Source organism: Mirounga angustirostris, unplaced genomic scaffold (assembly GCF_029215605.1).
Source record: "Mirounga angustirostris isolate CCGP_5_RB_7025 unplaced genomic scaffold, mMirAng1.0.hap1 SCAF_16, whole genome shotgun sequence".
NCBI classification, from domain to species: domain Eukaryota; kingdom Metazoa; phylum Chordata; class Mammalia; order Carnivora; family Phocidae; genus Mirounga; species Mirounga angustirostris.
The window spans coordinates 59,464,081-59,483,663 of record NW_026991724.1 but is presented as its reverse complement, the minus strand read 5'-3'; the positions used below and the strand labels follow the sequence as shown (position 1 = coordinate 59,483,663).

Genomic DNA, 19,583 nt, shown 5'->3' with positions numbered 1-19,583 from the left:
GCAGACGCTTAACCATCTGAGCCACCCAGGTGCCCCTATACCCTGCATTTAAATGAAAGCCCTAAGGGAGAGTGCTCTCAGCGCCTCACAATTCCAAAGATAGGTGTGATATCTCTATAGGTATAATCATAGTTAAAGAAATCAATGTATATAGAAATGTATACATGTGTGCGTATCCTAGCCCCCCAACTCTGACAGTCAATGACTTAGAAGTCTAAGAGAGCACAACTAGTGCTCAATTGTTTATTTACAAATACCATTTTCTGATGAGATGAACCAGAACTCCTTGGAGAAGCTGATTCCAATCTGGGACAGAAAAGGTGCAACATGTGCCTGAAAATATTCTTGCATTTGGAAACAAAGAAATGCTCAAAGAATAATATTCACACACATACACACACACACACACACAGAGGCTGTAGCTTTAAGGTGTTCCCATCACCCAGATCTGGGACAAATTTAGCATCAAAATAAATTCTTTTTAAAGATTTTATTTATCTATTTGACAGAGACACAGCGAGAGAGGGAACACAAGCAGGGGGAGTGGGAGGGAGAAGCAGGCGCCCCGCTGAGCAGGGAGCCCGATGCGGGGCTCGATCCCAGGACCCTGAGATCATGACCTGAGCCGAAGGCAAACACTTAATGACTGAGCCACCCGGGCTCCCCAGCATCAAAATAAATATTGATAGTAGTTAATTATAAACCATTGAATATATTAAGAATCAGAGCCCAATTTCTTTCTCAGGCAGTGATTCATAAAAGGTCCAGGTTTCCTTCCTGCACTCCAAAACTACAAAATGAAGCAAAATACATGATACAGTTCAAGACGTCTCCAAAACTACCCTTAGGTTCAATATTTCTGTGCAATAGAAGAATGCACAGAACTCAGCAATGCCATTATATTTATGGTTACAATGTATTACAGCAAAAGATTAAAACCAGCAATAGAAGAAGGCCCATAGGGCAGGGTCTAGGAGAAACCAGGCACTGACCTTCCAGTTGTCCTCCAGTGGAGTCAGGTGGATGGCACTGATTTTCCTCAGCAACTATGTATAATACACATGGAGTATTGCCAACCAGGGAAGCTCACTCAAGCTTTGGTGTCCAGAATTTTCACTGAGGGTTGGTACTGCAGACAAGTCTGCCCTTGTTGCTGACCTTAGTCTCTAGTTCCTCTGGAAGTAGAGCTGATACCTGTGGGCCAAGTTACCACCCACATGGTCATGTGATCATAGGATCCAGGAGCTCCACACCTGTTTCCAAACTTGGCCCTAGGGGAAAAGAGGCTACCTGCTTGTGAATACAAAGAGTACCTCCTTGGATTCCCCTGGTAGCATATTCCTGCACAAATCATTTCCATTTTATTAGGGAACACTTCTGGGCACTGCCTTCCTTATTAGAGTGTTTCTCTAACATCACCTGAATCATTATGGGTATTTCAGGTGTCAGAATTACTTTATGATTTTCAGTCTTATGAGCAGTTTCAAATCCCAACGGCCAGTTAGTAATTGTATCTCAAATGGAATTTTTCTGTTCCAACATCCTAGCAGTTGCCCCTGGGTGGCATTCAGAGGCTTTTGCCATAGGTGGGCCCCAACCTGGCTTCCATATAAGGCTATCACAGAATCATAGAGCTAATGTATGCTATCAGCATTCCAGCTTCTACCATGTCATTAAACTGATAATCTCTGTGTCCACCAGCTATTTCTATTAACACCTGTGTGGACTCAGGCACTCTTACTGTTACTCATTTGGCATGTGCAATCTATATTGTTTGAAGCAAATTTACATGCTTCCATTTTACAGTCCCAAATAAGGGAAGATAGGAGTCATTCGTTCCCATATGGATATTTCCTTGTCCCAGCACCAATTATTGAAAAAGAATTCCAAACCTACTGCACTTCAGTATAATCTTTTTCACAAGTCAAATGGCAGTATAGGGATATTATTTTATTCTATTTCTGTATTTGTCTATCTGTGCCACAATCAAACTGTCTCAATTTGTGTAGTCTTTTAATGAAATGGTGTGGTCTGGTTGGGTAAAGCCTACTAATTTTTTCTTTCAAACTGTCTTGACAGTTTTTGGCCTTTTGATGTCCCTATAATTTAAAGTCAGTTTGTCAATTTTCTTCTCTTTCTCACACATGTGCATGTGCACTCACACACAACTTGCTGGATTTTGGATTGCACTGAATTTTTTTTTTAAGATTTTATTTATTATTTTTTTGACAGAGAGACAGGGAGAGAGGAAACACAAGCAGGGGAAGTGGGAGAGGGAGAAACAGGCTCCCCGCTGAGCAGGGAACCCGACACGGGGCTTGATCCCAGGACCCTGAGATCACAACCCAAGCCAAAGGCAGATGCATATTGACTGAGCCACCCAGGTGCCCCAGACTGCACTGGGTTTATAAAGCAATTTGGGCAGTCCTTGAAACCAACATGAAACACATGTATATTACACTTTGAAGTGTTTGTTCAAAGTGTATTCCTCTCACTTTATTGGGTTGTGTCTTATGATTAAGTTGTGTTCTTAAAAATTATAAATTTCCTTGGGGCGCCTGGGTGGCTCAGTGGGTTAAGCGACTGCCTTCGGCTCAGGTCATGATCCTGGAGTCCCGGGATCGAGTCCCGCATCGGGCTCCCTGCTCAGCGGGGAGTCTGCTTCTCCCTCTGACCCTTCCCCCTCTCATGCTCTCTCTCTATCTCATTCTCTTTCTCAAATAAATAAATAAAATCTTTAAAAAAAAAAGTTATAAATTTCCTTGTGAAATTTTTTGACAAATTTATAATGTACAAATTTTAGGTGCATATTCACTCTGACACACTTCTCACCTATTCACATCCAGCTTCCCAACTGGAAAGAACATGATTTACAATGGAGGAGCGTGATATTGTGATTTATAAGAAAGATGTTTCATCATTCATTTGTGAGCTATTCTAGCAAATTAACTGAACCCAAACTGATCCTGAGAAACTCTGATCTATAGCCAGTTGGTCTGAAGTACAGGTGAGAATCTGAACTTGAAGGTGATGTCTTAATTTGGTGGGGGTGGGGCAGTATTATGGGACTGGACCCTTAACTTGTGGAATCTGACGCTATCTCCAGGTGGATGGAGCCAGAATTGAATTGAATTATTTTTTTTTTAAAATATTTTATTGATTTATTTGACAGAGAGAGAGAGCAAGAGAGGGAACACAAGCAGGGGGAGTGGGAGAGGGAGAAGCAGGCTTCCTGCCGAGCAGGGAGCCCGATGCGGGGCTGGATCCCAGGACCCTGAGATCATGACCTGGGCCGAAGGCAGACGCCTAACGACTGAGCCACCCAGGTGCCCCCAGAATTGAGTTGAATTCTAAGACACCGAGCTGGTGTCCAGAGAATCGCTTGCTTGGATGTGTGGAAAAATTCCTGCCCACATTGAAATTGATACCAGAACAATTAGTGAGTATCCTTCATTCATTTTTAAGTAATCACTAAGGTTTCTTAACTCAACTCTGATCAGACTTCCTCTTGAGTTACTTTCTCCTCCCCATTCCCTTGGTGGAATTTACCACCAGTCAGTGACCATAGAAAGTCAGTGATAAATGATAGTGGGACATGATTCCCCCATATCCCCACAATTGGGTTATCAACAGTCCAGTAGTTTGTCGACAGTGAGGCATCTCTTCAATATTTTAATGTTAATTACTCTTTATTTCATTTCGTTTACTCAATTGCAAAATGAAAGAAGGAATTACTGACTTAATTAACCCTGAACTGAACCATCACTCTGGAAAATATGGGAGAAGAAAGTTCTCAAAAATCCTACTGTGTAAAATGTGGCTCATTAAACAATAGTAGAAAAGATATAACATTTTACATATTTGGCATTCTGGATGGTTTTTCCACACATGTCTTTACAATTGCAGGCCACACTAACAAACTCCAAATTACAAGTCATGCTTGAATATTATTTTTATAAAAGATCATGTAAATTTTGTGTAAGGGGAAATGGACATAAAATAATATTTCAACAAAAGACTAAGTGTATCTTGAGAAATTCAATGACATTTCCAGTGTTATGCATTTTTCTAATGTTTGTGAGAAAAACATTTCATAATTTATTATCTCTTTCCTCTAGGAATTTCCTATTCAGAAACACTGCCAAGAACATGTTAAGATTACCATTCTTATTTTACATTCTATATATTTAAATATTTTCTTTACCTTTTATTTTTTATTTTATGTATCTTTCATTTTCCATTGCTTTTTAATTTCAATGGATGCAAATATTAAAAAAAAACCTGTTTTGTTCCAAAAAAAAAAAAACCAAAACACCAAAACTGTTTTGTTCCATCTAGTTTGGTTCATGTTTAGTAATATTTTACTCATAAAACTTTGAAAACATACTGCAATATTTTTATCTAACAGATTTGCTATTCTTTATGTTTAGAGCTAGTACTTATTTTTCTCTAAGATTAAAGCTAGAAATGTTTGCTATGAGTTTTTAACTAAATCTCCAATATTTTATTTTTCCCAATATTTTAATATTTAGTAATTTATTTTAAATAAATTATTTCTTCCAATAAATTCATCATTTACTTTTATCAAATATAAGTGCCTATAAACTTATTCTAGGTATAAAATAGTAAATATGGGTTCTTCTGTTCTTGTTTTTACCAATAAAAATATTGGTAGTGATATTTTATATGTTACAATGCAATTATTTTCATCAAATGGATTTACTTATTTAAAATTTGCTATACTTTTATTTTTAAATTGTTATTTTTAATTTCTTGAGAGAGAAGAGTGCTTAAGTGGAAGGGGAGGGGAGGAGGGAGAAGGAGAGAGAGAATCCTAAGCAGCCTCCATGCCCAGGACAAAGCCCTACATGGGGCTTGATCTCAACTGTGAGATCATGACCTGAGCAGAAATCAAGAGATGGATGTTTAACCGACTGAGCCACCAGGTGCCCCTTGTGCCTTTGTTAATACCACGGGAACGTCAGAAACATCTATATTTGTATGGGAGTTTATTCAATAAGGTACTTATTTTTGTGAATTGAGTTACTGCAAATGGAGAAGTTTTCCTGTAAGACAGCAGTTCTCTTTTATTTTTATTTATTTATTTATTTATTTAAAGATATTATTTATTTATTTGACAGAGAGAGACACAGCGAGAGAGGGAACACAAGCAGGGAGAGTGGGAGAGGGAGAAGCTGGCTCCCCGCGGAGCAGGGAGCCCGATGTGGGCTTGATCCCAGGACCCTGGAATCATGACCTGAGCTGAAGGCAGATGCTTAACAACTGAGCCACTCAGGCAACCCTGTTTTTTTTAACTCTTATTTCTGTGGTAAGGGCCTCCCTGAAGTCTTCCATTCTTTTCTCAAGCCCAGTGAGTATCCTCATGATTGTTGTTTTTAATTCTCCATCAGGCATATTCCTTATATTTGTTTCACTTAGATCTCTGGCCGTGGCCTTATCTTGTTCTTTCTTTTGGGAAGAATTACTTCCTCTTGGCATTTTGTTTAGGTCTCTGTCTTCTTCTGTGTATTAGAAAAGCCTGTTATGTTCCCTGATCCTGAGAGTAATGGCTTTATGAAAAAGAGGTCATATAGTGTCCACGGCCTGGTCCTTCAGGGAGTGTCTCTGGTGCTGCATGCACTCTGATGCTGTATTTTGACTCTTCTATCCTTCAGGCCAGTCATCTGTAGAGGCTCTCCGTGCCTGCAGTGGGCATGTGGTAAGTTTTCACTAGGTGTGCTCTGGCCTGCTTGTTAAATGAGACCTGATGCTACTTCCACTAGAACTGAAGCCTTGTAAAACTCTCTGGTCAGGGGATGTGGTGTGTACAGGGCTTTCTGCTGGTTTTCTGGGGAAGGGGACCGCTGCACTGGGACTTAAGCCACTTGCCCTAGAAGGGCAGTACTGGCAGAGTGCAGGTGGGTGTTGTATGCAGGTGTATGCAGGTTAGGCCTCTGGTGTTGGCACTGTGCTGTTTACTGAAGCTGGTTTATCCTGATGAGAGGGGTAGGGAAATGGCGCCAGCCAACTCCTTTGTCCCAGGAGAGGTGTTTCCTTGCTTGCTGCTCTCAGGGAAGCCCTCCCAGAAGAGTGAATAATCCCCTGTGCATCCCAGGTGTTTTTCAGATAGCTCTTTTTACTGTTTGTCTCCAGTTTGCCTACCAGGAGCAGTGCACTTTGGGCTCTATCCCAGCCAAGTCTGGTGACTTTTAAAACTCAAAAATTGGGGCACCTGGGTGGCTCAGTCAGTTAAGTGCCTACCTTCGACTCAGGTTATGATCTTGGGGTCCGGGGATTGAGCCCCATGTCAGGCTCCCTGCTCAGCAGGGAGTCTGCTCCTTCCTCTCCCTCTGTCCTTCCCACCTCCCCACTTGTGCTCTCTCTCAAATAAGTAGATAAAATCTTAAAAAAAAAAAAAAAAAAACCCAAAAAACTAGGGGCTCCTGGGTGGCTCAGTCATTAAGCGTCTGCCTTTTCCTTACTTTCCCCAACTCCCAAGTGTATAATCAGTCACTCCTCACAACCTTTGTGCAGCAGTTCTTTCTGCCCACAGGTCCTATCCACCTTTTTGCACCAAAGACGCCTCAAGAATTCTTTCTTGGGGGTGCCTGGGTGGCTCAGTCGGTTAAGCGTCTGCCTTCGGCTCAGGTCATGATCCCAGGGTCCTGGGATCGAGCCCCGCATCGGGCTCCCTGCTTGTGTTCCCTCTCTCACTATCTCTCTCTGTCAAATAAATAAATAAAATCTTTATTAAAAAAAAGAATTCTTTCTTGGCCATTGGCCCCGGACCCCACCCCACCAAACCTCACCTATATTCCAAAACCACATCACAGGTGCCCCCCACCCCAGAGCAAAGGTTTCTTTCTTTCTTTCTTTCTTCCTTTCTTTCTTTCTTTCTTTCTTTCTTTCTTTCTTTCTTTCTTTCTTTCTTTCTTTCTTTCTTTCTTCTTCTTTCTTTCTTTCTTTCTCTCTCTCTCTTTCTTTCTTTCTCTTTCTTTCTTTCTTTCTTTCTTTCTCCTTTCTTTCTTTCTTTCTTTCTTCCTTCCTTCCTTCCTTCCTTCCTTCCTTCCTTTCTTTTCTTTCCTTCTTTCCTCCCTCCCTCCGTCCTTCCTTCCTTCCTTCCTTCCTTCCTTCAGATTTTATTTATTTGGGGGAGGCCCCGCAGGCGAGATGAAGCCGGCAGTAGACGAGATGTTCCCTGAGGGCGCCGGGCCCTACGTGGACCTGGACGAGACAGGAGGCAGCACGGGGCTCCTGATGGACTTGGCAGCCAACGAGAAAGCAGTTCATGCAGACTTTTTTAATGATTTTGAAGATCTGTTTGATGATGATGATATCCAGTGAGACGCCGTCCAGCGGTGCGTGTGGTCATGTGTGTTACGAGGTGGTGTGGCGGAGTTCCTCAGAGGACAATTTCAGATGGTCCTAAAGAACTCGTGGATGTTACTTGAAATTAGGAGATGGTTAACCAAGAAAGAGAAGGATGGTTTTAACTATCTGCATGAGGCCCGCTTATCTCTGAATGTGAACAATATTTGTCCTTCAATTAAAAAGCGATGCCATCAAAAAAAATTTTTTTTAATTTATTTGACAGAGAAAGGCACAGCGAGAGAGGGAACACAAGCAGGGGGAGTAGGGGAGGGAGAAGCAGGCCTCCTGCCGAGTGGAGAGCTCGACGCGGGGCTCGATCCCAGGACCCCGGGATCATGACCTGAGCCAAGGCAGACGCTTAACGACTGAGCCACCCAGCCGCCCCATACTTGTCCTATCTTTAAAAACCTTTCCCTTTCTGTAGAGCTTTGGAGCTGTGCTCTACTTGCTAGATGGATGCTGCCCAATTCACAAATCAATGAATAAAGCCAGCAAACCTTTACAACGGGATGGGTTGAATTTTTGTTGCGTGACAGGAACTAATCTATTGTTCCCACTAATCCTACTGAAACTTATGAAACTGACTGTAACACCTCAGGGCGCAAACATTTGAGGAGCAGCAACATCTTTCCACCTCCGCACAGACTCTTTTATTTCTGAAGTACTTCAAGGGATGATTTGTCATTTACCTCAGCAAAGGAATATGGGAGCATCTAAAATAGTAGTTTTCTCTGGAAGCTGACTGACATTCACGGAGTCTGAAAGCATAGCTCTTCTCTGCCTTTAACGAGGAGCAAATCCCGTCCCCCCGGCGAGGAGCAGCGCTTTCCCGCGTCCCTCAGGGCGCCACGTGACCACAGCTCGGCAACTCCAGGGGGGGGCACCCCCTGCCGGAGACCGCCAGAGCTCCGGGAGCCGCCCCACCCGGAAGAGCCCGGCCCGCGGACGCGGCGAGCAGCCAATGAGGGAACAGCACACGGCGTTTCCAGGCGAGCGCAAGCCCCGGGGGCGGGACTTCCGGTCTCATCCGCCAGGAGGTCTCTCTGCCTCAGGTTGGGTCTGTTTGTCCCGTAAGCTGCCGGAGCGCGCGTCAGGCTCCGGTGACCGGCCGTGAAGACGCGAGGGGAGGCGCTGTCCTCGCCGCACGCGGTCGAGTCCGGGTGTCCGCCCACCTCCGGCCTCGCTCGGCCCAGCGAGTCCGATGGCGGCGGCCGCGCGCAGGGGCCCGGCTCCGGTAAGCGTCGTCCCCGCACCCAGACCCCCGCGGCCCAGGCCCCGGCGTCCGGGACAGGCGGGCGGCGGCGGGCGGGGGCCCCGTGCGGGAGCGGGCTCCGGGCCGAGGGCGGCCGGGGCCGAGGCGGGAGGGGGCCGCGCCAGCGGCGGGCAACAGCAGCTCGCCGTCCTTCCTGTCGGGAGCGCAGTGCCGCGCGGCCGTGAGGCCCGTCCCCTCGCTGCCCGAGAAGCCCGTCTCTCCTGGCGGGCGTGAGGTGGGCTCGGCCGGGTGTGAATAGGCGTTCTCCGGCCGCCAGAGGGGAGAGCCCGCCGCGGGGCTAAGCGAGGAGGCAATGGCAGGAGTCGGTGGCACTGTCCGCGGACTGCTGCTCGGCCCGCCTCGGATGTCGGAGGACTGGTGGACTCCTGGGGTACGTTCTGAGAAGGGCTACGGCAAAGGGTGGGTGTTGCAGGTGAGGAGAGAAGGGGGAGCGAGGGAGGCCCCGGGGCTTCGGGTCCGTGACCCTAAGAACGAAGCAAGAGCGGACAGTTATTTTACCCGCACGAACGGGTTTCTGTGGAGACGGAAGAGAAGTGCAGTTTGGAACGGAGAAGCGGAGTCCAAGCAGTAGGTCGGCGCGGAGGGCAAGAGGGGTGGTCTTTCTTTTATTTTTTTAAAGATTTTATTTATTTATTCATGAGAGAGAGAGAGAGAGGGGCAGAGGGAGAAGCAGGCTCCCGCGGAGCACGGAGCCCGATGCGGGGCTCGATCCCAGGACCCTGGGATCATGACCTGAGCTGAAGGCAGACGCTTAACCGACTGAGCCACCCAGGCGTCCCGGGAGGTAGTCTTTCTTAAGGGGAAGGAGGCGAAGTTGGGAAGGCTGTTACAAACTGCAGGTACACTGGAGTGAAAGTGGGAGTTGCGGCTTCTCATTGGCTGAGCTGTTGGGTGGGGCGGCCAGGACAGACTCTTTTTGGGTCTGGGGTAATGAAGTAGTATCCCATATAAATAAGGTCAAGTCCCTCTTTTGCTGTTAGGTTTGCAGTCCAACAAGGAGTAGTGCCTGAGAGCTCCCCGCCCCCTCAAGCCTGCAACCTCCTGATACCATTTTAGTGAGGTTTCCCACTGTTAATATACGCAGGTCCTAGTAGCGGAAGAGATGGAAGCTTCCATCAACCTGATGAAGTCAGCAGTAGGTGAACTGTCCTTGGGGATACCCAGGGTTTTTGACGTTGTTTACGATCTCTGATGTTTCAGAGAAGTGTGATTGATGGTATCAAGTGGGCAGCTGGACAGGAAATTTTGGGAAACTGGGGGAAAGTGTCATGATGGAGGGTTTGAAAAGTGATGGCTGCTGTGTGGCCCGGGTGGAGATTTGGATCACATTTAGGAAGGGAATGCAGAGTATCATGGTAATACTGCTAGTAGGTCAGAGGGTCCTAGTAAAGTCTGCAGAAGAGTGGTTTTCTTCCTCAGCATGTGCTTGGGGTTGCTGGGCATTGTGAACACAGGTGAAGGAGAGAGAATGATCTGGCAGAAACACAGGCAAGCCTTCCATGGGATGATGGGACAAGAGATGGCTAGGACACCTAGGAGTAATTTTGCCAAGATGACAGTGAAGTTGGGGCTGCTCTTTATTCAGTGGTCTAGAGCTTCACAGAATTTTGTGATGAGTTTTTACAGTGCCTGGGGTGTTTCAGAGTCTTGCTGGTAGTTAAGGTCTGGACAAATGCAGTCATTTCTGCTTTGCTCTGCCTGGCAGGGAGACCCTTAGGGCTGGGGTTTTCACAAAGGTTCAGTAGAGGATGGTTGGTTCCCTATTGTGGAGGGACAGAATGGGCAGCAGAGAAGTAGAAGAAGGTCTATGAGTATCCTAAGCTGACATGTGGTTGTGAGTGTCTGTTATTGAAGGGAAGATTACAGGCAGGTGAGGAGGGCTTCTCAGCAGCATTTGAGGCTTTCCCTCATTTGGGATCTCTGAGAGTCCTGGGGTGGGACTGGAACCTGTTTAAGTTTGTCAAACATCCTTTGGATATCATGTGACAAATACAAGTGTGAATCAAGGGAGGATCCTTTGGTGTGGGGCAGGAAGGTGTGGGAGTTCATCTGTGGGGCCTGAAGACGTGAGAGTGGTATAGTCTACAGAATCCTGTACACATGGAGGGGAAGTGTGAGCTAAAGGCCTCAGCGCCCTGGTATTGAAGACTTCCTGGTAGAGCAGGGCCTATAATTGGCTGTCTTGAGGGCACAGCATGGGAGACTCCATGGGAATGTCGGGGCAGAGGGATGGGACCTTGCAGGCCAAACCCAGAGCTTAGAGTGCATCCATGTGTCCCCCTGCCTGTTACTGCTGAGGACTGAACACAGTGATTGATGGGAAGGTGAGAGGAGAGCAGCATTAGAGGCACCAGGACCTGGTATTTATTCTGAGGTGGGGAGACTGGGGTGGATGTTTGGGGGATTGGATTATGTGTTCTCAGAGAGAGAATGTTCATGGTTTCCTCTGTTCTTTTCATGAAAGGGTGGTGTGACCTTTGAGGACATTGCCGTGTACTTCTCCTGGAAGGAGTGGAGGCTTCTTGATGAGGCTCAGAGACGGCTCTACCACCATGTGATGCTGGAGAACTTTACACTTATATCCTCACTGGGTAAGGCCCTCAGCCTCCCCTTTGACCTGGACTAGACTCTGTGCTCCCGAGTCCCCCCTCTGCATTTTCCAGGGGATGGTTAGTCCTTCTCTCGTGTGGACTGTGGGCACTGCTTGCTTCCCCAGCTTTCTGGTTAGTTGCTTTTGTTGCTAGCTCTGAGTTGTTGGTGTGCCCTTTTCTCTGCCCTGCAGCTCCCAGTACCCTCTGTGCTGAGCCCTGATCGGGTAAGATTAGAGGTCAGTAGTCATGCAGTGAGGCTGATGGATCACACCCTGCTTGCCCTCTCCCTGGCTGGGTCCATGTGTTCAGATCCGTGCCATTTCTGTGTCCCGGGTTTTGCACCCTTCCTACTTAGGTGCCATTTCCTTGTGCCTGCCTGTGCCTGAAATTGCAGGCATTGGCATGGCCACCATGTAGGTATACTATGGGCTACTTCTCAAGACCTTCCTGTATGGTTCTTTTGGTAGTATTTACATCTCTTCTTCCACCTGCCCCCCTTCCTTCAGCTTTGTTGAGGTATGATTGACAAATAAAATTATATTATTATTATTATTATTTTTTAAGATTTTATTTATTTATTTGACAGAGAGAGAAAGCACAAGTAAGCAGAGAGAGAGGGAGAAGCAGGCTCTCCACTGAGCAGGGAGCCCGATGTGGGGCTCGATCCCAGGACCCTGGGATCATGACCTGAGCCGAAGGCAGACGCTTAACCGACTGAGCCACCCAGGCGCCCCTAAAATTATATTATTGAAAGTATATTACATGATGACTTGATACACAGTATGAAATTATTACCTAAATAAAGGTAAACAACACACCCACCACTTGATATAATTACCTTTTTCTTGGTGGTTGTGAGAAAGCTTAGTATCTACTCTCTTACCAAATTTCAAGTGTACAATACAGTAGTAACAACTGTACTCAACATGCTGTACATTAGATCCTCAGAATTTACTTATCTTGTTAAGTGAAACTGTGTACCCCTGACCACCTTTCCGTTTCCTCCAGTCCTTAGCTTCTGGCATTCTACTTTCTGTTTCTGATGTTTTTGTTTGTTTGTTTCAAGAATATCCATATATATGATACCATTCACTATTTGCCTTTTCTGTGTGGTTTATTTGACTTAGCATAGTATTTTCTAGGTTCATCCATGTCGTGCAAGTGGCAATGTTGTTTTCTTTTTTATTGCTGAATATTCCTGCATTTGTGTGTGTACTGAATGTTCTTTTTCCCTTTAAACACTCAGGCACACTTACTGATGTTTCCATATATTTGCTATTGTGAATAATACCTCAGTGGATATGTGTGTGGAGATACTGATTTTGTTTCCTTGGGATACATACCTGGAAATGGCAATGGTGGACCATATGGTAGGGATTTTTGTTTTGTTTTTTAATTTAAATTTTGTTAGTTAACATACAGTGCAGTAATGGCTTCTGGAGTAGAATTCTGTGATTCATCACTTACATCCAACAGCCAGTGCTCATCACAAGTGCCCTCTTTAATACCCATCACCCATCTAGCCCACCGCCCACCCACCTCCCTCCATCAACCCTCAGTTTGTTCTCTTTTGTTAAGTTTCACTTATGGCTTGTTTCCCTCTCTCCTTTTTTCTGCTCCCCCCTCCCATATGTTCATCTCTTTTCTTTCCTAAATTCCATATATGAGTGAGTGAGATCATATGGTATTTGTCTTTCTTTGATTGACTTATTTCACTTAGCATAATATACTCTAGTTCCATCCACATAGTTACAAATGGCAAGATTTCATTTGGGTTCTCTTACTTGGTTATTGCTGATGTAAACATTGGGGTGCATATACCCCTTTTTATCTGTATTTTTGTATCCTTTGTATCCTTTGGGTAAACACCTAGTAGTGCAATTGCTGGATCATAGAGTAGCTCTATTTTTAACTTTTTGAGGAACCTCCATCGTGTTCTCCGAATGGCTGCACCATTTTACATTCCCACCAACAGTCCAAGAGTGTTCCCCTTTTTCCACATGCTCGCCAACACCTGTTGTTTCCTGTATTGTGTTTTTTGAACATTTTTTTAAGAAAAGATTTTATTTATTTGAGAGAGAGACAGATAGCGAGAGAGCAGGAGCAGGGAGGAGAGGGAGAAGCAGGCTCTCCACTGAGCAGGGAGCCTCATGCTAGATCCCAGGACCCTGAGATCATGATCTGAGCCGAAGGCAGACGCTCAACCATCTGAGCCACCCAGGCGCCCCTCCTGTGTTGTTAATTTTAACCATTCTCTCAGGTGTGAGGTGGTATCTCATCATGGTTTTGATTTGTATTTCCCTGATGATGAGTGATGTTAGCACATTTCCATGCGTCTTTTAGCCATCTGGATATCTTCTTTGGAAAAATGTCTATTCATGTCTTCTGCCCGATCTTAACTGGATTATTTGTTTGGGGTGTTGAGTTTGGTAAGTTCTTTATAGGTATTGGATACTAAGCATTTATCAAATATGTTGTTTGCAAATATCTTCTTCCATTCTGTAGGCTGCCTTTTAGTTTTGTTGATTGTTTCCTTCACTGGGCAGAGGCTTTTTATCTTGGTGAGGTCCCAGTAGTTCATTTTTGCTTTTGTTTGCCTTGCATCCGGCAGCGTGTTTAATAAGAAGTTGTTACAGCCAAGGTCAAAGAGGTTTCTGCCTGTGTTCTCTAGAATCTTGATGGTTTCCTATCTCACATTTAGGTCTTTTGTCCACTTTTGAATTTATTTTTTGTGTATGGTGTAAGAAAATGGTCCAGTTTCATTCTTCGGCATGTAGCTGTCCAGTTTTCCCAACACCATTTGTTGAAGAGACTGTCTTTTTTTCCATTGGATATTCTTTCCTTCTTTTGGGAGATTAGTTGACCATAGAGTTGTGGGTCCATTTCTGGGTTCTCTGTTGATCTATGTATCTGTTTTTGTGCCAGTACCATACTGTCTTGATGACTACAGCATTGCAATATAGCTTGAAATCTGGAATTGTGGTGCCTCGTTTGTTTTCTTTTCAGAATTGCTTTGGCTATTCAGGGAATTTTGTGGTTCCATACAAATTTTAGGATTGTTTGTTCTAGTTTTGTGAAACATGCTGGTGGTATTTTGATAGGGATTGCAATGAATTTGTAGATTGCTTTGAGTAGTAGAGACATTTTAACAATCTTTGTTCTTCCAGTCCATGAGCTTAGAATGTTTTACATTTGTGTCCTCTTCAATTTCTTTCATGAGTGTCCTATAGTTTATAGTTTTCAGAGTAAGATCTTTTACCTCTTTGGTTAGGTTTATTATTGTTTTTGGTGCAGTTGCAAATGGGATTAATTCCTTGATTTCTTTTTCTGCTGCTTTGTTACTGGTGTATAGAAATGCAACAGATTTCTGCACATCACTTTTGTATCCTGCAACTTTGCTGAATTCATGTATTGATTCTAGCAATTATTTGGTGGAGTCTTTCAGGGCGCCTGGGTGGCTCAGTTGGTTAAGTGACTGCCTTCGGCTCGGGTCATGATCCTGGAGTCCCGGGATCGAGTCCCACATTGGGCTCCCTGCTCAGCAGGGAGTCTGCTTCTCCCTCTGACCCTCCTCCCTCTCCTGCTCTCTGTCTCTCATTCTCTCTCTCAAATAAATAAATAAAATCTTAAAAAAAAAAAAAGAAAAAGTGGTGGAGTCTTTCAGGTTTTCTACAGAATATTATGTTGTCTGCAAATAGTGAGATTTTGACTTCTTCCTTGCCAGTTGGGATGTCTTTTTTTTCTTTTTGTTTTCTGATTGCTAAGGCTAGGACTTCAGTACTATGTTTAATAGTAATGGTGAGAATGGACATCCCTGTCTTGTTCCTGACTACAGAGGAAGAGCTCTCAGTTTTCCCCATTGAGGATGATACTAGCTGTGGGTCTTTCATTTATGGCCTTTTTATGTTGATTTATGTTCCCTCCATCCCTGCTTTGTTGAGGGTTTTTATCAAGAAAGGATGCTGTATTTTGTCAAATGCTTTTTCTTCATCTATGGAGAGGAGGACCATGTGGTTCTTACCCTTTCTTTTACTAATGTGGTGTATTGCATTGATTTGCAGTTGTTGAACCACTCATGCAGCCCAGGAAGAAATCCCACTTGATTGTGTTGAATAATTCTTTCAATGTACTGTTAGATTTGATTTGCTAGTATTTTATTTTATTTTTTATTCATTTTTTAAAAAGATGTTTGTTTATTTGAGAGAGAGAGAGAGCACGCACAAGCGTGAGTGAGGGAAGGGGCAGAGGCAGAGGGAGAAGCGGACTCCCCACCAAGCAGGGAACCCAACGCAGGGCTCGATCCCAGGATCCCCAGGATCACGACCTGAGCTGAAGGCAGATGCTTAACTGACTGAGCCACCCACGCACCCCTGATTTGCTAGTGTTTTATTGAGAATGTTAACATTCCTGTTCATCATGATATTGGCCTGTAATTCTCCTTTTTAGTGGGGTCTTTGATTTTGGTATGAAGGTAATGCTGGCTTTGTAGAATGAGTTTGGAAGTTTTCCTTCCATTTCTATTTTTTGGAAGTTTGAGAGGAACAGGTTTTACCTTTTCTTTAAAGTCTGGTAGAATTCCCCTGGGTATCCATCCAGCCCTAGACTTTTGTTTATTGGGAGATTTTTGATTACTGATTCAATTTCTTTGCTGGTTATGGGTCTGTTCATATTTGCCATTTCTTCCTGTTTTAGTTTTGGTACTTTGTAGGATTACAGGTATTTGTCCATTTCTTCCAGGTTTCCCAGTTTGTTGACATATAATTTTTCATAGTATTCTCTTATAATTGTTGTTATTTCGTTGGTGTTGATTGTGATCTCTCCTCTCTCATTCATGATTTTATCTATTTGGGTCCTTTCTGTTTTCTTTTAGTAAGTCTGGCTAGGGGGTTTATCAATTAATTCTTTCGAAGACTCAGCTCTTAGTTTCATTAATCCATTCTACTAGGATGTTTTTGTTTGTTTCTCTATCATTTATTTCTGCTACAATCTTTATTATTTCCCTTCTGCTGGCTTTAGGCTTTATTTGTGTTCCCTCACTAATTACTTTAGATGTAAGGTTACTTTGTGTATTTGAGACTTTTCTTGCCTTTTTTTTTTTTTTTTAAGATTTTATTTATTTATTTGACAGAGAGAGAACAGCGAGCGAGGGAACACAAGCAGAGGGAGTGGGAGAGGGAGAAGCAGGCTCCCCACTGAGCAGGGAGCCTAATGCAGGGCTCGATCCCAGGACCCTGGGATCATGACCCGAGCCAAAGGCAGATGAAGGCAGACACTTAACAACTGAGCCACCTAGGCGCTCCCTTTTTTCTTGCTAAATGAGGTTTTCTGTATTGCAATATACTTCCCTCTTAGTGACTGCCTTTGCTGCATCCCAAAGGTTTTAGACTATCGTGTTTTCATTTTCAATTGCTTCCATGCTTTGTTTTTTTAAATTTTTTCTTTAATATCCTGGTTATCCCATTCATTCTTTAGTAGGATGTTCTTTGATCTCCGTGTATTTTTGGTCTTTCCAAACTTTTTCTTGTCATTGACTTCAAGTTTCATAACACTGTGGTCTGAAAATATGCATGGTATGGTCTCAGTTTTTCGTAGCAGTTGAGGCCTGATTTGTGACCCAGTATGTGGTCTATTCTGGAGAATGTTCCATGTACACTCAAAAAGATTATGTATTCTGCTGCTTTAGGATGAAATGTTGTGAATATATCTGTTAAGTCCATCTGGTCCAGTGTGTCATTAAAAGCCATTGTTTCCTTTTTTATTGTCTTAGATGATCTGCCCATTGCTGTAAGTAGGGTGTTAAAGTCCCCTACCATTATTGTATTATTATGAATGAATTTCTTTATGTTTATCATTAATTGATTTATGTATTTGGGTGCTCCTACGTTGGGGACATAAATATTTTCAATTGTTAGATCTTCTTGATGGATAGACCCCTTAATCGTGATGTAATGCCCTTCATCTCTTGTTACAGGCTTTGGTATAAAATCTAGTTTGAGTATGAATCCGAGTCTAAGTATGCCTACTCCGGCTTTCTTCTGTTTTTTGGGTTTTTTTTTTTTAAGATTTTATTTATTCATTTGACAGAGAGAGAGAGAGCACGAGCAGGGGGAGCAGCAGAGGGAGAGGGAGAAGCAGGCTCTCGACTGAGCAGGCAGCTCGATGCGGGGCTCAATCCCAGGACCCTGGGATCATGACATGAGCCGAAGGCAGATGCTCAACCAACTGAGCCACCCAGGGGCTCTCCTCTGGCTTCGTTTTGATTTCCATTAGTATGATAGATGATTGTCCCCTCATTTTCAATCTGCAGGTGTCTTTAGGTCTAAAATGAGTCTCTTATAGGCAGCATATAGATGGATCTTGTCTTTTAATCTATGTCTTTTCATTGGAGCATTTAGTCCATTTAAATTTAGAGTGATTATTGGGCTCCTGGGTGGCTCAGTCGTTAAGCGTCTGCCTTCAGCTCAGGTCAGGATCCCGGGGTCCTGGGATCAAGTCCTGCATCAGGCTCTCTGCTCAGTGGGAAGCCTGCTTCTCCCTCTCCCACTCCCCCTGCTTGTGTTCCCTCTCTCGCTGTCTCTCTCTCTGTTGAAAAATAAAATCTTTAAAAAATAAAATAAATAAATTTAGAGTAATTATTGAATTATATGAATTTAGTGCCATGGTATTATCTGTAGAGTTGGGTGTTTTTGGTGATGTTTTCTGGTCCTTTCTAGTCTTTGTTGCTTTTGGTCTTTTTTTTTCCCCCTCCACTCAAAGAATCCCCCTTGAAATTTCTTGCAGACCTGGTTTACTGGGTTATGAACTCCTTTAATTTTTGTTTTCTGGGAAACTATCCTTCTATTCTGAATGACAGCCTTGCTGGATAAAGAAGTCTTGGCTGCGGGGGGCGCCTGGGTGGCTCAGTCGTTAAGCATCTGCCTTTAGCTCTAGTTGTGATCCTAGGGTCCTGGGACCGAGCCCCGCATCGGGCTCCCTGCTCCGCGGGAAGCCTGCTTCTCCCTCTCCCACTCCCCCTGCTTGTGGTCCCTCTCTCGCTGTCAAATAAATAAGTAAAATCTTAAAAAAAAAAAGAAATTCTTGGCTGCATGTTTTTCCCATTCAGCACATTGACTGTTTCCTTCCACTTCTTTCTGGCCTGCCAAGTTTCAGTGGACACATCTGGTACAAACCTGATCTGTCTTCCCTTGTAGGTTAAGGACTTTTTTTTTTCTCTTGCTGCTTTCAGGATTCTTTCCTTGCCTGTGTATTTTGTGAATTTGACATATGATATGCCTTGATGATGGTTGGCTTTTATTGAGTTTATTTTTTATAGAAATAGGTGGGGGAGGGCAGAGGGAGAGGGAGGGTGAGAAAGGATCTTAAGTAGTCTCCATGCCCAGCATGGTGCCCAACACAGGTCTAAATCTCACAAACCTGAGATCATGACCTGAGCCAAATCAAGAGTTGGATGCTTAATCAATTGGATTTTGATGTCTGTGTCCTTCCCCAGATTAGGGAAGTTTTTAGCTATAATTTGTTTGAATAAACTTTCTGCCCCCTTTTCTTTTTCTTCATCTCTGGGACTCCTATGATATAAGTGTCATCACCTTTTAATAAGTTTGTGGTCCATTACCTTTCTTTCCCTCTTCTTTTCAGCTTCATTCGTTTCCATAATTTTATCTTCTGTATCACTGATTCACCCCTATAATTTGTCCATCCTCGTTTTTATGGCCTCCACTTGGGATTGCATCTTGCTTATAGCATTTTTAATTTTAATTTTAATTTTTTTCAGTTATAGCATTTTTAATTTTGGGCTGACTAGATTTTAGTTGTTTTTATATCTACAGTAAGGAATTCTCTAGTGTCTTCTATGTTTTTTTTCAAACCCAGCTGGTATCCTTATAATCATTTTACATTCTAGTTCAGACGTCTTACTTATATCTGTATTGATTAAATCACTGTTCATGAATACTACCTCCATTTCCTCTTCTTTCTTTTCGGGTGAATTTCTCCACCTAGTCATTTTGTGCAGAAAAGAAAAGAAAGAAAAAGGAAAGAGAAAACAATAACAACATAAAAGTAGATTCTGGGTATGTTTTGGTCTGCTTGTTTAAAGAATTTAGATTCTGGGGTGCCTGGGTGGCTCAGTCGTTAAGCGTCTGCCTTCGGCTCAGGTCGTGATCTCAGGGTCCTGGGATCAAGCCCCGCATCGGGCTCCCTGCTCAGCGAGAAGCCTGCTTCTCCCTCTCCCGCTCCCCCGCTTGTGTTCCCTCTCTCGCTGTCTCTCTCTCTCAAATAAATAAATAAAATCTTTAAAAAAAAATAAAATAAATAAAATAAAGAATTTAGATTCCAAAATAAGAAAGAAA

At 43.7% G+C, this 19,583-nt stretch overlaps 2 protein-coding genes across 6 annotated transcripts in view; both read left to right on the top strand.

Moving 5' to 3' along the window:
• The first annotated feature begins 7,141 nt into the window (after positions 1 to 7,141).
• Positions 7,142 to 7,572, top strand: LOC123842799 (COP9 signalosome complex subunit 9-like). The gene has a single exon (XM_045872004.3). It carries the CDS (start codon positions 7,171 to 7,173, stop codon positions 7,342 to 7,344), a length of 174 nt encoding a protein of 57 aa, XP_045727960.1. The 5' UTR covers positions 7,142 to 7,170; the 3' UTR covers positions 7,345 to 7,572.
• A 130-nt stretch (positions 7,573 to 7,702) lies between these two features.
• LOC123840869 (zinc finger protein 256-like) overlaps positions 7,703 to 19,583 on the top strand; it is a 33,504-nt gene continuing 21,623 nt past the window's right edge. Inside the window, exons 1-2 of one of the 5 annotated variants that reach the window (XM_064581493.1) lie at positions 7,703 to 9,014; positions 11,109 to 11,235. In XM_064581493.1, coding sequence (XP_064437563.1) covers positions 8,937 to 9,014; positions 11,109 to 11,235 — 205 coding nt within the window. In that variant the 5' untranslated portion in view covers positions 7,703 to 8,936. Of the gene's footprint in view, positions 9,015 to 11,107; positions 11,236 to 11,426; positions 11,460 to 12,481; positions 12,606 to 19,583 lie in introns of those variants that run through there. The other 4 variants (XM_064581489.1, XM_064581490.1, XM_064581491.1 and 1 more) reach the window with 4 other exon arrangements.

Bases quoted from the DNA above. Each gene is read 5' to 3' on its own strand.
- LOC123842799 (XM_045872004.3), top strand. From the start codon at position 7,171: ATGAAGCCGGCAGTAGACGAGATGTTCCCTGAGGGCGCCGGGCCCTAC.